At 45.1% G+C, this 17338-nt stretch overlaps 1 protein-coding gene across 3 annotated transcripts in view; it reads left to right on the top strand.

Moving 5' to 3' along the window:
- Positions 1-16732: 16732 nt before the first annotated feature.
- RAB1A (RAB1A, member RAS oncogene family) overlaps positions 16733-17338 on the top strand; it is a 29373-nt gene continuing 28767 nt past the window's right edge. Inside the window, exon 1 of one of the 3 annotated variants that reach the window (XM_040993320.1) lies at positions 16733-17030. In XM_040993320.1, coding sequence (XP_040849254.1) covers positions 17008-17030 — 23 coding nt within the window. In that variant the 5' untranslated portion in view covers positions 16733-17007. The remainder of the gene's footprint in view (positions 17031-17338) is intronic. The other 2 variants (XM_040993318.1, XM_040993317.1) reach the window with 2 other exon arrangements.

Raw genomic sequence — 17338 nt, forward strand, 5'->3', positions numbered from 1 at the left:
TTGTGGCTATTTGGGGAATGAAGCAGTGAATAGGAGATCTTCCTCTCTCACATTTTTATAAATTTGTTTTTCAAATAAAAATGAATAACTCTTTTAAAACATTTTTAGAAAGCTCTCTTGTCATATTCCAAATACAAATGTTACAAGATCAGAGTTCTATGGAGATATTTTGAAATGCATGCTGAATATCAGTAAATGAGGCACCCAGATTGGCTGTTGCCTGCTCTGGGAGATAACATGCTACTACCCACACGTTTTGGGAAATCATTTCCTCATATAGTGTAAGTACACGCACTAACAGTCTTTTCTTCTTTTCAGGGAAAAATAGTTCATAATTTGTTAATATGAAAGGCAGTTACAAGGAGATAGAGGGGAAAGAAAGAGAGAGATCTTCCATCTTTTGGCTCACTCCACAATGGCTGGAGACAGGCCAGGTCAAAGCCAGGAACCCAGAGTTTCTTCTGGGTTTCCCAAATGAGTGCATGGGTCCAAATGCTTGGGCCATCTTCCAAAGCTTTTCACTAACGAGTAGGAAGCTGAGTTGGAAGTAGAACAGCTGGGACTCAAACTGGTGTCCATATTGCCAGCATTGCAGGTGGTGGCTTAACTTGTTTGGCTACAATGCAGGCTTCTCAAGTGTAATCCACCTGGGAAGTTGTGGATAGCATCTGCCTCCAGGAAAAAAAAAAAAAAAGATACATTTGTTATCTGTCCAACGTAATAAAGATGGTATCTTCCCCAAGGCAAAGGTTGGGCCATGGATTTGCTTGCAGCTCACTGTACAAAGCTGATGTTTCTAAGTTTGGAATTTCTCTCCTGTATTGCAGCCTATCACATGTATAACTGTCACCCGGACTGCATTTTATCACCTGTGGAAATAGCAGTAGGATACCTAATGGGAGAAAAGGATGGTTCTCTGGCTATTGCTATTAAAAATATATTTGTAGATATTTAAAAGAGTTTAAGAGAGACACAGAGAGACAGAGAGATCTTGCTGCCACTGGCTCATTTCACAAGTGGTGACAAAAGTTAGGGCTGGGGCCAAAGCCAGGAATCTGAGACACCATTCTTGTCTCCCACATGAGTGGCAGGGACCCAAGCACTTGGGTCATCTTCTGCTGCTCTTCTAGATACATTAGAAGCGAAAGGAGCAGTTGGGACTCATATTGGTACCTGTGTTGGGACACTGGCAATGTAAGCAGCACTTAACATGCTATACCACGATGTTGGCCCCCAGCTACCATGCTTGCTACAGGTATATTATGCTTTGTCACAGAAGATTTGACCCGGTTGAGCCCAACGCTGTAGCCTAGCAGCTAAAGTCCTCACCTTGCACATGCTGGGATTCCATATGAGCACTGGTTCTAATTCCAGTAGCCCTGTTCCCATTCAGCTCCCTGCTTGTGGCCTGGGAAAGCAGTCAAGGATGGCCCAAAGCCTTGGGACCCTGTACCCATATGGGAGACTCAGAATAAGGTTGCAATAAAAATAAATAAATCTTTAAAAAAATGAAAAAGATTTGACTGTTTAGCAATCATGTGTCTGTGGCAGACTTGTTAGCACGCAGGTAGGATAAAATCTCTAACCCTTCACAGTTCTTGACACAGAGAAGCTTTTTCTTTCTTTTCTTTTCTTTTTTTTTTTTAAGATTTATTTAGTTTTTATTGCAAAGTCAGATATACAGAGAGAATGATCTTCCGTCCACTGATTCACTCCCCAAGCAGCAGCAACAGCCAGGGCTGCGCCGATCTGAAGCCAAGAGCCAGGAGCCTCTTCTGGGTCTCCCACGTGGGTGCAAGGTCCCAAGGCTTTTGGCCATCATTTACTGCTTTTCCAGGCCACAAACAGGGAGCTGGATGGGAAGTAGGGCTGCTGGGATTAGAACTGGTGCCCATATGGGATCCCAGTGCATGCAAGGTGAGGACGTTAGCCACTAGGCTACTGTGCTGGGTCCGAGAAGCTCTTTCTTAACATTCAAATTGCTTGGTGATCAGAAGTAAATGTCTTCAGTTCTTTTCACCCCGATAGAATTGGTTAGCACGTATGTACAGATTTTTACAAGGCTATAGTTATGGCTTAAAATTCTGATTGGGAGTTTAGAGTTTATATGTTGCTGAATTACATTTTATTCCCTTTATGTAATACCAAAATAGCCTTTCAGTTTGGGTTTTTCATATAGAATTTGTACATTCCAAAATAGTTTGTCTATCTTTAAGGGGAAGATTTGCCCGAACTTTCTGGCACATGATTTTGGAAGTGTCTTAACCCATTCTCTAAGTGTCAGCTTAGCAACCACCCCAAAGCTGAGAGTCGTGCATTTTGTCCTTTTGCATCCTTCCTCAACCTTCCTTTAAGGCTTGCCATAACTACTGTCCACACAGAATTACTCCACTAACAGGTGCATTTTGCTGCTGAGGGTTGCAACAATTACTTCCTTCTTCATGTACTTTTAAGCAATGTAACCTTGTCACTTCTTTTTCGAGAAGTGGCAAGTTTTTTTCTGTTTCCTTGAATCTGGGAAAGCCCTGTGACTGTTCTGACCCAACAGCACATGGCAGAAGCAATATACAAGAAGTACCAGGCCTAGTCTTTTACTTTTTGACTGATTCCTCCCATATTTCAGTCTGTAGATTCTTAGAAGCCCTGGTCCACAAGAAGAGCCACATGTGAGTGCCCAGGTTGACAGCCTCAGCTGTGCTTTTGCTCAGCATTCACGAACAATTGCAAAACACATGAGTGAGCCACCATGCACTCCTTACCTAGTAGAGCCTGCAGATGACCACATCCCAGTTGGCACATGACTTTAGTTGTGTGAGAGACACCAAGTGAGGACTGAATGAAATCCAGTCAACCCACAAATTATTAAAAAAATTGTTGCTTTTACTTTTTTAAGATTTTATTTTCATTTGAAAGGCAGATTCACACAGAAGGAATAGAGAAGTCTTTTATCTATTGATTCATTCTCCAAATGGCTGCAAAGACTATTGCTGAGCCTGTCTGAACTCATAAGCCTGGAGCTTCTTCTGTCTCTGCAATGAGTAGAGGGGCCTGGGAATTTGAACCATCCTCTACTGCTTTCCAAGGCACATAAGCAGTGAGCTGAATTAGAAGTGGAACAACTGGGATCCAAATCGGCACCAATATGGGATACTTACATAAATGGTGGAGGTTTAATCTAGTATATTGTGGCACCCATCCTATAAATTGCTGTTTTAAGCTAGTTTGTTTTGGAATAAATTGTTACACAGACCTACAGAAAGCCAGAGTCAAGAGCTCCTTGTATTTATTCATTTTCTTTTTTTTTCACTGTAATAGAATACATGAGGCAGACTATTATTATAAATAAAAGAGATTTGGGCCTGCACAGTAGCCTAGTGGCTAAAGTTCTCACCTTGCATATGCCAGGATCCCATATGGGCACTGGTTTGTGTCCCAGCGGCCCAGCTTCCCATCCAGCTCCCTGCTTATGGCCTGGGAAAGCGGTCAAGGACAGCCCAAAGCCTTGGGACCCTGAACCTTCATGGGAGACCCAGAGGAGGATCTTGGCTCCTGGCTTCAGAGCAGCTCAGCTTCGGTGGTTTTGACCACTTGAGGAATGAATCATCAGATGGAAGATCTTCCTCTCTGTCTCTTCCTCTCTGTATATCTGACTTTTCAATAAAAAAAATAAATAAAAATAAACCTTAAAGAAAAAAAGAGTGCCTTCTAGGGCGCGTCGTGGTAGCCTAGTGGCTAAAGTTCTCGCCTTGAATGCACAGTTTGTATCCCAGATGCTCCACTTGCCTTCCAGCTCACTGCCTGTGGCCTGGGAAAGCAGTCGAGGATGGCCCAAAGCCTTGGGACCCTGCACCCATGTGGGAGACCTGGAAGAGGCTCCTGGCTTTGAATTGATTGCTTGGGGAGTAAAACAGTGGAAAGAAGGTCTTTTTGTCTCTCCTTCTCTCTGTAAATCTGACTTTCCAATAAAAATAAAAAAAGAAATCTTAAAAAAAGAAAAAAGAGTATTCTCCAGCTGATGTAAGAACATGCTACAATGTCCCAGTTTTCAAAGCTCCTCCAATCACTACATTTGGAACCATGCCTCCAACATGTGAACCTCTGTGGGTCAAACTCAAGCCGTATCCAGACCACAGCATATGTGAAGAAAGAGCTTCACCTGACCATATAGTTTGAAACCCATCCTCATGTGCTTAAAATTCTTAAAGACAGGAGGCAAGTGTTTAGTTGAAAGTATAGGAGGTCTAGTTTTGGAACACGTGACCAAACTAGGTCCCAACAGAACGGAATAAAAAGAAAAGGAGTGGGGGGACCACACTAAAATTCCAGGCCATCAAGTTGAAAGCAAACTGAGTTGTTTATCCAACCTTCAGACTAAGTAGGGTTAGAGAGATAGCAAATTTCCCAAACAGGCTAGTTCCCATTGGCTTGATAATAAAGGTCCCTCAGTGTAATGGGCCTAACATAGCCTGATGCCTGTCTTTTGGTTGTTGCTTATAAGGAAAGTAAGTTAGAAATAACCAATCTGGGTCCAGTGCTATGGTTCAGTGGCTAAAGCCTCACCTTGCATGAACTGCAATCCCATAGTACATACTGACTTAAAGCCATTTTCATGACTTAATGAGCAGTTATATAGAAGACTAAACTACTACAAAGCAGTATTGTATTAAACTCAAACTAAAAAAATAATTGTGCATGTTGAAGCCAATGCTTGGAATAACTCTTCTTCCTCACTTTGTATTTATCTAGTTTCTTCTTGCTTCCTTTTGGGCATTACCGGATATCTAGCACAAAATCCAGATCACCGGTTTAACCACAATTTTGAATTTGTGTAGGAGGATATTCTGGAATGGTTTCACTGTTATTGGGCAACAGTTGGAATGTGATATTATGATAGCTAAGGAAGGAGGCTCACTCATCGCCATTTTGGAGAGTTTGAGAATGTAGCTGGTGATTCTGGGAATGTAATCTTCAGATCTCAGAGCACAAAGATTCTTTTGTCTGAAAACACAGTCATTGAAGTTGGGCAGTAGCTAGCAACGTTCTCCAGTTCTGTCTTCATAACGTCTTCCTCTCCCTGCCTGTGTTCCGACCTTGCTGATCTTTTAGCCCCGTCCTTCATCGTGTTCCTTCCTACTGTGTGACCTTTGCCCCTGTTGTCTCATCTTTCCACTTCCATCCTGAATTCTAGCAGGCACAAGTTTGCCTGGCTTCAAACACAAGCTCTCAAAGACACTTGTTCTGACTTCTGTAAGAGTAAGTGAATTGCTCTACTTATAAACTGCCATAACACTCCATATTTCTCCCCAGAGTGTTTTGTAATTGTACTTATATATCATTAATTGTATGATTATTTCTCCTAACATACATATTTTTCACAGGTTTATGAGACCAGTTTATAGCTCACTTCGCACATTAGCATGGCTTTGTTATTACTTCAGGAAACTGAAGAGGAAGGTAAAAGCTGCCAAACTCCACAGCTGAGTCCAGGCACGTGCATGGAGACATACCACCTCTTCAACATAAGGCATCAAAGAATAGTTGATATCCCAAGATTCTTTAACTGCTTACCTCAAATTATGGTGTCCAACAATCCTAAACTATTACAAAAGGTCTTCAAAAATTTATGGAAAATGTGTATTATGCAAAAACTATGCATAGGTCACAGCACTGTATAACCTAGTAGCTGAAGTCCTTGCCTTGCATGAGCCAGGATCCCATATGGGCGGCGGTTTGTGTTCTGATTGCTCCACTTCCCCTCTACCTACCTACCTGCTATTTGCTTGTGGCCAGGGAAAGCAGTCAGGGATGGCCCAAAGCCTTGGGATGCTGAACTCACATGGAAGACCAGGAAGAGGCTCCTGGCTCTGGTCATTGCAGCCACTTGGGGAGTGAACCAACAGATAGAAGATCTCATCTCTGTAAATGTGCCTTTCCAATAAAAATAAACAAATCTTTTAAACACACACACACACGCACACACACACACACACACACACACACACACACACACACGCACTGTGAGGGCCTGGCAGCAGCATGGCCTAGCGGCTGAAGTCCTTGCCTTGAACACGCCGGGATCCCATATGGGCGCCGGTTCTAATCCTGGCAGCTCCACTTCCCATCGAACTCCCTGCTTGTGGCCTGGGAAAGCAGTCGAGGATGGCCCAAAGCTTTGGGACCCTGCACCCATGTGGGAGACCCGGAAGAAGTTCCTGGCTCCTGGCTTTGTGCGCTCTCTTGGGGAGTGAATCCTCAGACGGATGATCTTCCTCCCTGTCTCTCTTTCTCTGTATATCTGACTTTCCTGTAAATAAATAAAATCTTTTTTAAAAAACACTGTGAGTAGAATTAAAATGTTTTTCCACCAAGAATGCTTATCTCTAAAAAATGTTGCATTTACTTGAGACACAGAAAAAGATATGGAGAGACTGCCCATGTGCTGGTTCACTCCCCAAATACCTGCAATAGCTAGAGCTGTGCTGGGTCTAAGTTGCAACCTGAGAACTCAGTTGAGATCTCTCACAAGGGTGGGAGGAATCCAATCACCTGAGCCATCTCCGGCATCCAGAGGTGGGCACTGACATCCGGAGGTGTGGAGTTGCAGCTGATTGGGCTTCTGGCTTTGGCCTGGCACAGCCTCAGTCTGTTGGGGAGTGAGCCAGCAAATGAAGGGTCTCTTTGTCTCTCTCTCTGTCTCTCCCTCTCTCTGCAACTCTGCTGCTCAAACAGAATAAAATTTTAAAAAAAGATCAAGAGCTGAGCCTGCAGCCCAAGTAATGTGATATGGAATATAGGCATCTGAACTGATAGGCTACCCTCCTGCCCCTAAATTTATCTTTTAATTCTTCTTTCCATGAAGCTTTGGAAATACCTTCCTCTATCATGCACCCGATTAAATGTGTTTTTATTTTTTAAGATTTTATTTTTACTGCAAAGTCAGATATACAGAGAGGAGGAGAGACAGAGAGGAAGATCTTCCATCCAATGATTCATTCCCCAAGTGACCTCAATGGCCAGAGGTGAGCCGATCCAAAGCCAGGAGTCAGGAACCTCTTCTGAGTCTCCTATGTGGGTGCAGGATCCCAAGGCTTTGGGCTGTCCTTGACTGCTTTCCCAGGCCACAAGCAGGGAGCTGGATAGGAAACATGGCTGGATAGGAATCGGCTTCTGTATGGGATCCCAGCACATGCAAGGTGAGGATTTAAGCAGCTAGGCCACGGCGCCAGACTCAGCTCCTGATTAAATGTTAATCAAGACTTCCTTCTACCCGTATAAAAATCTCCACCTTAACCAAGCTTTTAAAGTTCAGTGAAAGGTCCAGTGGTGTCCTTACCCATTCTGCAATGTGAAAAAGTTACAACGTGCAGGTGCCCCAAATGGCAACAAGCACCCACACCTTGGAGGACTGTTATTCCTGATGAAAATCAGTGATTTCCTTACACTGTGGGCAAATAGCAATTGACTGACCGAGCTCCTTCTTGACAACTCACCTTCTCCACAAGGGCAACAGATTTGCTCAATTTTATCATGGGTGTATGTCCGTGCCAGAGCAGAGCAAGTTCCTAATGCATAATTGTCAATGAATGTATGGATCAATGACTAGATGAAAGACTAAGACAGATTTTGTGGAGTAATGCAAAGGCGACTTTTACAAGACTTCCTGCTGAGTCTCCTGTGAAAGAGAGTAGTTTAAGGTGGCCATGTGTTCTTATCCCTCCACTCTAACCTAATTCCAGAGATTACCCAATGGTGAAGGATTTTACATGGAGCTCTCCAGGGGACTTCATATTATACTACAGCTGCTTATCTATGGGCTTATGATTTTGCTTTACCCAGCCTACTTCATGTGGTACAGGATAACATGGAGATTGTCCACAGTTGCCATCGTTTGAGAAGGGAGCAGAAATGAGATCCTTTGGGTGCATAGCATGTTGGTATGGTCTTGCTGATTGAAGAACATCAAATGACAATTGATGTCCCAGTGAGGAAGGACCCATGCCACATCCATAAATGGAGTCACGTTAGCAGCAGCAACAGCAGCAGCAACCACCTCCAACAGAACCATTACTGAGATTCATCAGCCTGTGCTTTGCTTGAAATAAGTCTACTGTTATATGTATATTAAAATACAGGTGCTTAGAGGACTATGACTGGCCTTCTTATAGGGTTTATCTAGAAACTTTACTCACACAACATTTACTCAGCACTGAAAACATCTTAGTCATTGTGTAAAGTTCTTTGAGATATGAATATTTTCTAAAAGGTAGCTTAATATTTGTTCTGAATGTGTTTGACTACTGAGAATGATGTCCCTGATATCTATGCATTCTGTATAACTAAGTATTTGTTAAAATATATTCATTGATCTTATAAATAAATCAAACATTAAAAGGTATTTTATGGGCTGAGTCCTGAAGATACAAGGAAATATAAAATCTCCAAGAAGCTGGAATGAGCATTTACCACCTACCAGATAAGATAGGTCTGTCTAATGTTGGAGTGCCTGGGTCCAGTGCCAGGCTCTGGTGCCTGCTTCAACTTCTCACTGATGCAGACCCTGGGAGGCAGCTGGGATGACTCAAGCTGTTGGCTTCCTACTATTCATAGGGGAGATTTGAGATTGGCTTCTCAATTGGCCTTGCCCATCCCCTCCCCTGCCCATGCAGCTTGGGCTTTGGGATGAGAGCTCTCTATCTCTATTTGTGTGTGTGTGTGTCTGCTTCACAAATAAGTAAATTCAAAAAAACTCAAATCGTCAAGAGGCAAACATGGAAGAGTGACTAACATCACTCATGCAAGAGAGCGGTGAGGTGCTCTGCAGGATGGCTGTGGAGGTTCAGAGGAGAGAATCACGACTTTCGCTGTGGCTGTCTGGACAGGTGTCATGGAAGGCAAAGCGACTGTCAATTGCCCCTGTAGAGTGGGCAAGAGTGGGGGAAAGGCAGAGAGGGTTTGTACTTTAGATCAGAAGAAAAAAATAGAGGAAGCTCCCATTTCTGAGGATGGCACCTCCATAAACGTCAGCTTCATTTTAACCTTTTCCAAAGAATGTGTAGGGTAATGATGGCAGTGAGTAAGTACTCTGTCCTCGAAGGCAGCAGGAAGAAAATACAAGGGAGTAGACAAGAAAATATGGGATGGAGCATGGTATCAGCTCTTGTTTTAGTAGAGGTCCGGAAGACACTCTCTGGGAATTGGGTTCAAGTGCATCCCTGGAGGACTGAGATCAGGTAGGTAGGCACGAGAATGGTGAGGTTGGATTTAACACTGCGAAACAGGCCCAGGCTACTGGGCAGTATGGCATCCTGAGCCAAGGTGACTAGCATGGTTTGGAGGTCTATGTAGGGAACTGTAATCTGACTTTATCCACTGTACCTGTGGCCTGCCTTGGTTGTCATCGAACAGCATGGTGGTTTTGATGGCACCCTAATCGCATCAGAATATTTCCTACTGGGGAAATTCCTTGGGAGATCAAAGCAAGGGAACTAAGTGTTGGCATGGATGTTCTCCGCAGAGGACTGAATACCTGGGGTTTGATATCTGTTACATGCCTGGCATACTTTAATCCCTTTGGAATCCCTTTTTTCCTGCTGACCTTGCTGAGGGGATAGGAGTTTCTTCTCTGCTAGACTTCAGTGCATTGTTCCTCCTAGACTGATTTTTGATGAAGAGAAAGTACAAAGACTTACTATATCTTACAGTTTACAGACAAGGCAGTTATTTCTAAGATTTATTTTGTTTGTGGTCCAGCATGATGGCTCAGTGGCTAAATCCCTTGCCTTGCATAAGCTGGAATCAATCCCACATGGGCGCAGGTTTGTATCAGAACTGTAACCAACACTTGAACCAGCAATCCAATATGAGATTCCAGTACAGCAAGTGGGTGCTTGACCTATTGAGCTGTAATGCCAGCCTCAGCATCCAGTTTTGAGGACCCCTATCAATGAATTTATTCAGTGTTTACCATGTGGGATTGGCATTGTGATGTAGCAGGTTAAAACGCTGCCTGCGGTGCAGGCATTCCTTATGGACACCAATTGAGTCTTGCAGCTTCCCTTTGGATCCAGCTCCCTGCTAATGTGCTCTGGAAAAACAGTGAAAGATGTCTCAAGTTCTTGGGCCCCTATCCCCACATGGTGGACTCAGAAGAAATTCTAGGCTCCTGGTTTTGATTTGGCCCAGCTCCAGCGACTGCAGTTATTTGGAGGAGGGAATGAGCAGATAGAGACTGTAAACTCTGCCTTTCAAACAAATAAACCCTCCACACTCAAAAAAGATGTGTCTGTTAGGTATAAATCACTGTACCAAATGCTGGAGGGAAAGAGTACAATTTAAAAAAGACATGTTCCCTGCTAGAAAAGTAAAACAACAACAACAAAAACCCCAACAACAATAAAAAATCCCCCAACAAATTGTAGCATTCTATGCTGTTTCCTAGATCTTCCTCCACTTATGGAGATGTAACCACCAGCCACACTGCCTGCTGAGCATTTGAAATGTGGATAATATTACCAAGTAGCAGAGCTGAGTATTTAAGTTAACTGTTAGTAATTTCAATAGGCATGTGTGGCTCATGGCTTCAGAGGCATTCTTTGAATGTGGCATAGCAGGTTAAGCCGTCCGCATTGTCACCATGTGTTGGTTTAACTCCCAGCTGCTCTGCTTTGATTTACTTCCCTGCTGTTATGTCTAGGAAAGCAGTGGAATATGGCCTGACTGCCTGGGCCCCTACCACTCATTTGGAAGACTCACGTGGAATTCTAGGTTTCCAGCTTTGGCTCGGCCCAGCCCCAGCAATTGTGACCTTTGGGAAGTGAACCAGCAACCGAATCCCTCTCTCTCTGTTTTTCTCTCTTTCCTACTCCTCTGTTTAAAACACTGCTTTTCAAATAATAATAAAATAATTCTTCCTTCCAGGAAGATGCGTGATTAAGATGGGCTGCTAAACATATCTGGGATTCTAATAGGAGAAAAAGTAGAAGGTAGTATGAGCTCTTAGAGGAGTATAGGGGGTAACCAGACAAAAATATTTAAGAGCATAAAATCCTCTTCTGGTTTTTAACTTTATTTCATCAGTTGTGTTGAAAAGTGATTGGGTTTGATAAGATTTCTCTTTATGCCCTCTGCTACTTCCTTCCCAGGGGCCTGGGCAAATGGAGGAGTAGGTGTTTGACTTGGTGGTTAAGACACCTGTTTCCTGTATAAGGGTGCCTGGTTTGAGTCCTGGCTACTCTGCTTCCACTTCCTTCCCAGCGATGCACACTTTCGTAGGCTGCAGGTGATGGATCAAGGAATGGATACCTGCCACACTTGTGGCAGACCCAGATGGAGGATTTTATTTACTTATTTATTTATTTTTATTGGAAAGTCAGATTTTCAGAGAGAAAAAGAGAACAGAAAGGTCTTCCAACCGCTGGTTCACTCTGCCAGTGGCCGCAATGGCCAGAGCTAGGTCGATCTGAAGCCAGGAGCCAGGAGCTTCTTCTAGGTCTCCCACATGGGTGCAGAATCCTCTACTGCCTTCTCAGGTCACAAACAGGTAACTGGATGGAAAGCAGAGCAGCCAGAGCACGAATCAGAGCCCATATGCAATCCTGGCACATGGAAGGAGAGGACTTTAGCCAGTAGGCTAGTGCACCTGGTCCAGAGGAATTTATCTATTTATTTATTCATTTATTTATTTGAAAGTTAGAGTTTCAAAGAGAAACTTCCATCTGCCGGTTCACTCCCCAGATGGCAGATGGCTGCAACGGTCAGGGCCAGGGCAGGCCAAAGCCAGGATCCAGAAGCTTCATTTAGCTCTCTAACATGGGTAGCAAGGGCTCCACCACTTGGGCCATCTTCTGCTGCTTTTCTCAGGCCAGCAGCAAGGAGCTAGATCCAGAGTGTAGTAGTTGGGATGTGTGCAGTTACTAATATGGAATGCTGCCATTGTATGTAATGTCTTCCTGTGCTATGCCATTATGTTCGAGCCCTAGACTGAGTTCTTAGCTTTGGCTGGACAATAGAAACAGGAAGTTAACTCACTGGGCTGCAATGCAGGCCTCAAAATCCTTATTTTTTTCTTTTATGATGTAAATCTACTAACCAGAATAGATTGAGGACCTGTGAGACCCTCTTTGACTTGGAAGTATTTAAGAAGACAACTCCTATTCTCTCATTCCCAGCCCAGCGAACACCTTATTCTAAACTTGTGCCACTGACTCAGGTCATAAAAATGTAAAAATGCTAAAAATGTTTATCTTCCAGATAAGAAGCAACAAACACGGTTGGCCATGTCACAAGGACCTATGCTGCTTAATGGCTCTTACTTAGTGCAAAGCAATGTTTTTCCCTCTTGCCTTTAAGTTGAGCTCAGATCACGCTGGAACCTTTCCCCTATAACAACAATAATTACTAAATATTTAGTAAAGTGTCACTACAGTATCCGGCTTTACTTTCAACGGATGTGTGTGAGTGTGTGGGGGTGTGCTAATTCATAAGGTTAACAATTTCTGATGACGCTAGTAATTCCATGCCAGGAGAGCTCTAAATATGACTTTAAGGGGCTGGCACCAAGCTGTAGCAAGCCTGCGGTACTAGTATCCCACATGGCACTGGTTTGAGTCCCGGCTGTTTCACCTCCGATCCAGGTGCCTGCTTATGGCCTGGGAAAGCAGCAGAGGATTGCTGAAGTCCACGTGCACCCATACGGGAGCACCGGAAGGAGCTACTGCTTCCGGCTTCAGATCAGCTCAGCTTTGGTCTTTGTGACCACTTGGGGAATAAATCAGCGAGTCAGCGAATGGAAGACCTGTGTCTTTCCTTCTCCCTGTAACTCTATATTTCAAATAAAGTAAATCTTAAAAAACAAACAAACAAAAAGGACTTTAAATCATACTGTAATGCCTGTTCTACCTCCCCCACTTCCACATCAACCTAAGTCGCTTCCATGTTGTTCTCAAACTTGGCCTTCAGAATCTATCTCCTTCTTCCTGGAATTGCCTCTCCTTTTCACTTCTTACACATTTGCCCTAGGTCAGTACGCATTATTTCTTGCCTGTAGAATCTAATTATCTGAACTTACCTTCTTATCGCTTGTCTTCACATAACTCCAAAGTGCTCCTTCTAAAACAGTGAGCCAACAGCTCCCATTCCTTCTCATTATTTTTATTGCCTCTCTGCTGTCAACTGAGTATGGTCTAAACTGTTCAGGAGGCATCTGGGGCTCTTTGCGATCTACCTTGGCCTAAACTTCCCCCATATAATCTCCATGGAATTCTTGATCATTCTATCCTTAAGCAGGTGCACATTTTCATACTTGTCTCTCTTGTCGTTATTGTGGAATAAATGATTTCCCATATGCCATTTCTGCCAATGTCTCAATATTTTTATTTTCCAAGCCCAGCTCAAATACCACTCAATTGTTTGACTTTTAATTTTTATTTGCCTCTGTATGTGAACCTCTCATTTGAAAGGCAGAGTTACAGAAAGAGGAACAGAGCTGTTCCATCTACTGGTTCACTCTTGAATGACTGCAGTGACCAGGGGTGGGCCAGACCAAAGCAGGAGAAGGAGCGTCATTCGGGTCGTCTTGGACTATCTTCTGCTGTTTCTCCAGCTGTGTGAGCAGGAAGCTCAGAGGTGTAGCAGCTGAACTACAACAGCTGATCAAATATGGGATACTGTTCTCACGGGCGATGTTTAACTCACTGGGACACAAGGGTTGAGTAATTATTTTTTTAAATTGCAAAGCCAGATATATACAGAGAGGAGGAGAGACAGAAAGAAATACCTTCCATCCAATGATTCACTCCCCAAGCCGCTGCAATGGCTGGAGCTGAGCTGATCCGAAGCCAAGAGCCAGGAGCTCTTCCAGGTCTCTCACAAGGGTACAGGATCCCAAGGCTTTGGGCTGTCCTTGACTCTTTCTCAGGCCACAAGCAGGGAGCTGGATGGGAAGTGGAGCTGCTGGGATTAGAACGCCCATATGGGATCCCGGCGTGTTCAAGGTGAGGACTTTAGCTGTTAGGCCACGCCGCTGGGCCCAAGGGTTGAGTAATTAACCATCAACTTAAGAAGATATAAAATATTTTCTTCAAACCAAAACAATCTCTTTGTAGATTATTTCTTCCTCCCATTTCTAGTTCTTAGCAGTCACTAATCTGATATCTATTCCTCTGCAGTTCATGGAATTTTAACCTATTTTTGCATTATCCCCTATAGGCCTTGGTATGTGCTCTCTCTCCCACTGGATAGTTTTCTTAAAGAAAAAGAACTGTAAATATTCATCAAGGTTATTCAAGAGCAAGATCCTGATGTATTTATTATGTGTCGGGTCATAAACATTTGATAAAAGAAAAAAAGGAAGGGAGAGATGAATAAAAGAGGATGAGAGACAGACTAACAAATTTATGGCCAAACCACTCTAGCAAAGCTCTATTTCAACCATAGGGCAGCCAACAGGGGTGGTTTAACGAATTATTTTGTATTATTAATGTGAACCATAAAAGTATCTACTCCTATTTGCCTAACTATGAAATATATTAAAATCAGAATCAGCAAAGCTTTTTAGCAGGCAGCTGGGATGGGAAGCAGAGCTGGGACTTAAACCAGACACTCCACTATACCAAATGCCTGTCAGAGAAAGCTATTAACATTTACTGCGTGCCCCAGTTATTGTGATATATGCTTTGCATTTTAAAACTTGATTCACATGCTCTCCTTTCACTTAATTTTTTAACGATTTACTTATTTTTTATTGGAAAGGCAGATTTACAGAGAGAAGGAGAGACAGAAAGCTCTTCCTTGTGTTCACTCCACAAATGGCCACAATGACTAGAGCTGAGGTGATCTAGAGCCAGGAGCTGTCTCTAGCTCTCCTGTGCATGTCCAGGGTCCCATGGCTTTGGGCCGTCCTCCACTGCTTTCCCAGGCCACAAGAAGGGAGCTGGACGGGACGTGGCACAGCTGGGACATGAGCTGATGTCCATATAGGATCCTGGCACTTGAAGACAGAGTATTTAGCCAGTTCAGCCATTGCACTCAGCCTTCACTTAATTCTTGGATGGATAAGGAAATAGTTACAGATCGCTTCTTGGCCTTTTGGCTAAGATCAAGTGTAGGAAATAGTTACAGAAAGTAGGGGATACAGATACCTCCAGGAGGACAGACTACAAGTTGACTTTTTAGCTCAGCCTGAGTTTTGGGGCACTTTTTGAGTTTTTACTCAGTGCCATCACCTTCGACAGGAGGGGTAAAGGGTATTGGAGTCCAGAGTGATACACATTGGGATCCATTCAGGGTCCTTTTCCTGAGGTGACCACTTTAGGAGCCAACATCATTTAAATCAATTCCTTCTATCAGCTAAGTTCCATCGGGTGTGGGGCTAAGAGGTACAATCAGTAAATGTGCAGAAATGAGACTATCTTTTCCCCTTATTTTGGTGCTATTTTGCAATCCGTCTCAGGAGATAATTTTCTTGGTTCTTAGAACAAGTTGGAAGATAAACTTTGGACAACAAGTTTATACTATGACCTTAGTCATTAAATAACCCAAGCAAGATAATATGTTAAAGTTTAGTGGAGATTTAAATTCCTGAGACAATTAAAGAGAGCTGTTAAAAAAAGAGTGAGCTAGCAAGACAAAAAGGTTTTTCTTTTTTTTTTTAACTCGTGGAAATTTTAGGCATTTTATAGTGATGAATTCTCCATCTTCATTGCTTATTACTTCCCAACCTTGCAGATTGCTCTGAATTAAGTAACAACTGGGGGGAAAAAGAGGCAGTACAATTCAACTTGAAGGTTGAGACAATCACAGGTAGGTTGATATTTTGGGCTGATCCTGGGCAGTGTCCCATCATTGGGTTCTGAAGCCACTTAAGGTTGTGAGGTCATGACACTGAAGTGCTGTGTGCAAATGAGCTGGGGCCCGAGAAGACAGCAGGGCACAGTCTGTTTGCAGGCCACTGCAACGTCCGGGCTGAGATCATAGGATAAGAGCGGAGTTACCGCAGAAATGCTTAAAAAACAAAAGAAAAAAACCCAAAAAACAAAAAACACCAAATAAATAAAAAAAGAAAATGGCAATGCATGGGGTCAACATTGGAGGATGATGGAATCCAGATGGGATTGGGTGAGCGAAGAAGAGCCAAAGGACCGGTTTCGAGGAAAGGCTTCGAGAAGTGTAGGGAGCCGGTCACGGGCAGAGGAAGCTTGACTTTCCTTCTGTCCTCCAAGCCTGTGTCCTCAGATCAGCCGGGAAGCACAGGCCTCAAGCCGGCCAGGCCGAAGACACGAGCGGGTCTCAGGGTCCGCCAGGGGCGTCCGCCCTCACCTACACTCAGGTCGCCCCTTCAGCCCTCCTTCCTCACCCCTCCCGCCCCGCGGTCCACCCCGAAGCCCCCCACCTCAGCCGCGGCCGGCACCGCCCTCGGTCCCTTCCCATCCCCTCCCCCTTGGGGCGCTGACTCGCCCGGCTGCCACGTCTCACTGCTGACATCACCAGGGCCTCTCGGCCTTAGCCAATCCGCTAGGGGGAGTCCGAGCGAAGTCCTAGCCAGCGAGTCCACGGGGAGGGGATCAGGGAGGGGCGGAGGGTGGGGGGGTGAGGGAGTGGGGAATGGGGCGGGCGACAAGCCTGCAAGGGCGCATGCGCCGAAGTCGCGGGGCTTGGCGGGAAGCGGAGTCCCGGCCGCCCTACTGCACTGTCGGGCTTCAGCGAGTGTAGCCGCTCTCGCGACTCTCCTTCCCGGCATGCCATGCGGAGCGGCCGCCCTCGGGGCTGTGTAAAGACCCCTTGGTCCGAGGCTTCCCTATTTCCTGGTTCGCCGGCGGCCATTTTGGGTGGAAGCGATAGCTGAGTGGCGGCGGCTGCCTGATTGTGTTCTAAGGGGACGGAGAGCGGGGAAGACGTTTTCTCTCCCGGAACAGCCTAGCTCATTCCTTTCCTTCGATTACCCGTGGAGCGGAGAATCAGGGCGGCGGCTGCGGCAGCAAGGGCGGCGGTGGCGGCGGCAGCTGCAGTGACATGTCCAGCATGAATCCCGAATAGTGAGTGCAGGAGAGCACCGGTCGGCTGGGTCGGTGGGCTAGCTTGGGAAGCTTAAAGGGGGACGTGGAGAGGCTGGGGCAGGGGCGCGGGCACTGACCCGGGGGAGGCGAGGGTGACAGGGCCCCGACAGCCTGGCGGCCGGCAGTCGGGCCCCATTGTCTGACGGCGGAGGGGCGGCCGGTGGGGGGGGAAGGGGCGGCCGGCGTGGTGAGGCGCCCCGGGCCTCGGCCAGGTCAGACGCCGAGTGTGGGGGGCCGCGGGGCGTTGGAGCGGCCTCTAGGGTCAGCTGCTTTCGGGCGTGGACTTG

Source organism: Ochotona curzoniae, unplaced genomic scaffold, assembly GCF_017591425.1.
Source record: "Ochotona curzoniae isolate NIBS_2020 unplaced genomic scaffold, NIBS_Ocur_1.0 contig_883, whole genome shotgun sequence".
Taxonomy (NCBI): Eukaryota; Metazoa; Chordata; class Mammalia; order Lagomorpha; family Ochotonidae; genus Ochotona; species Ochotona curzoniae.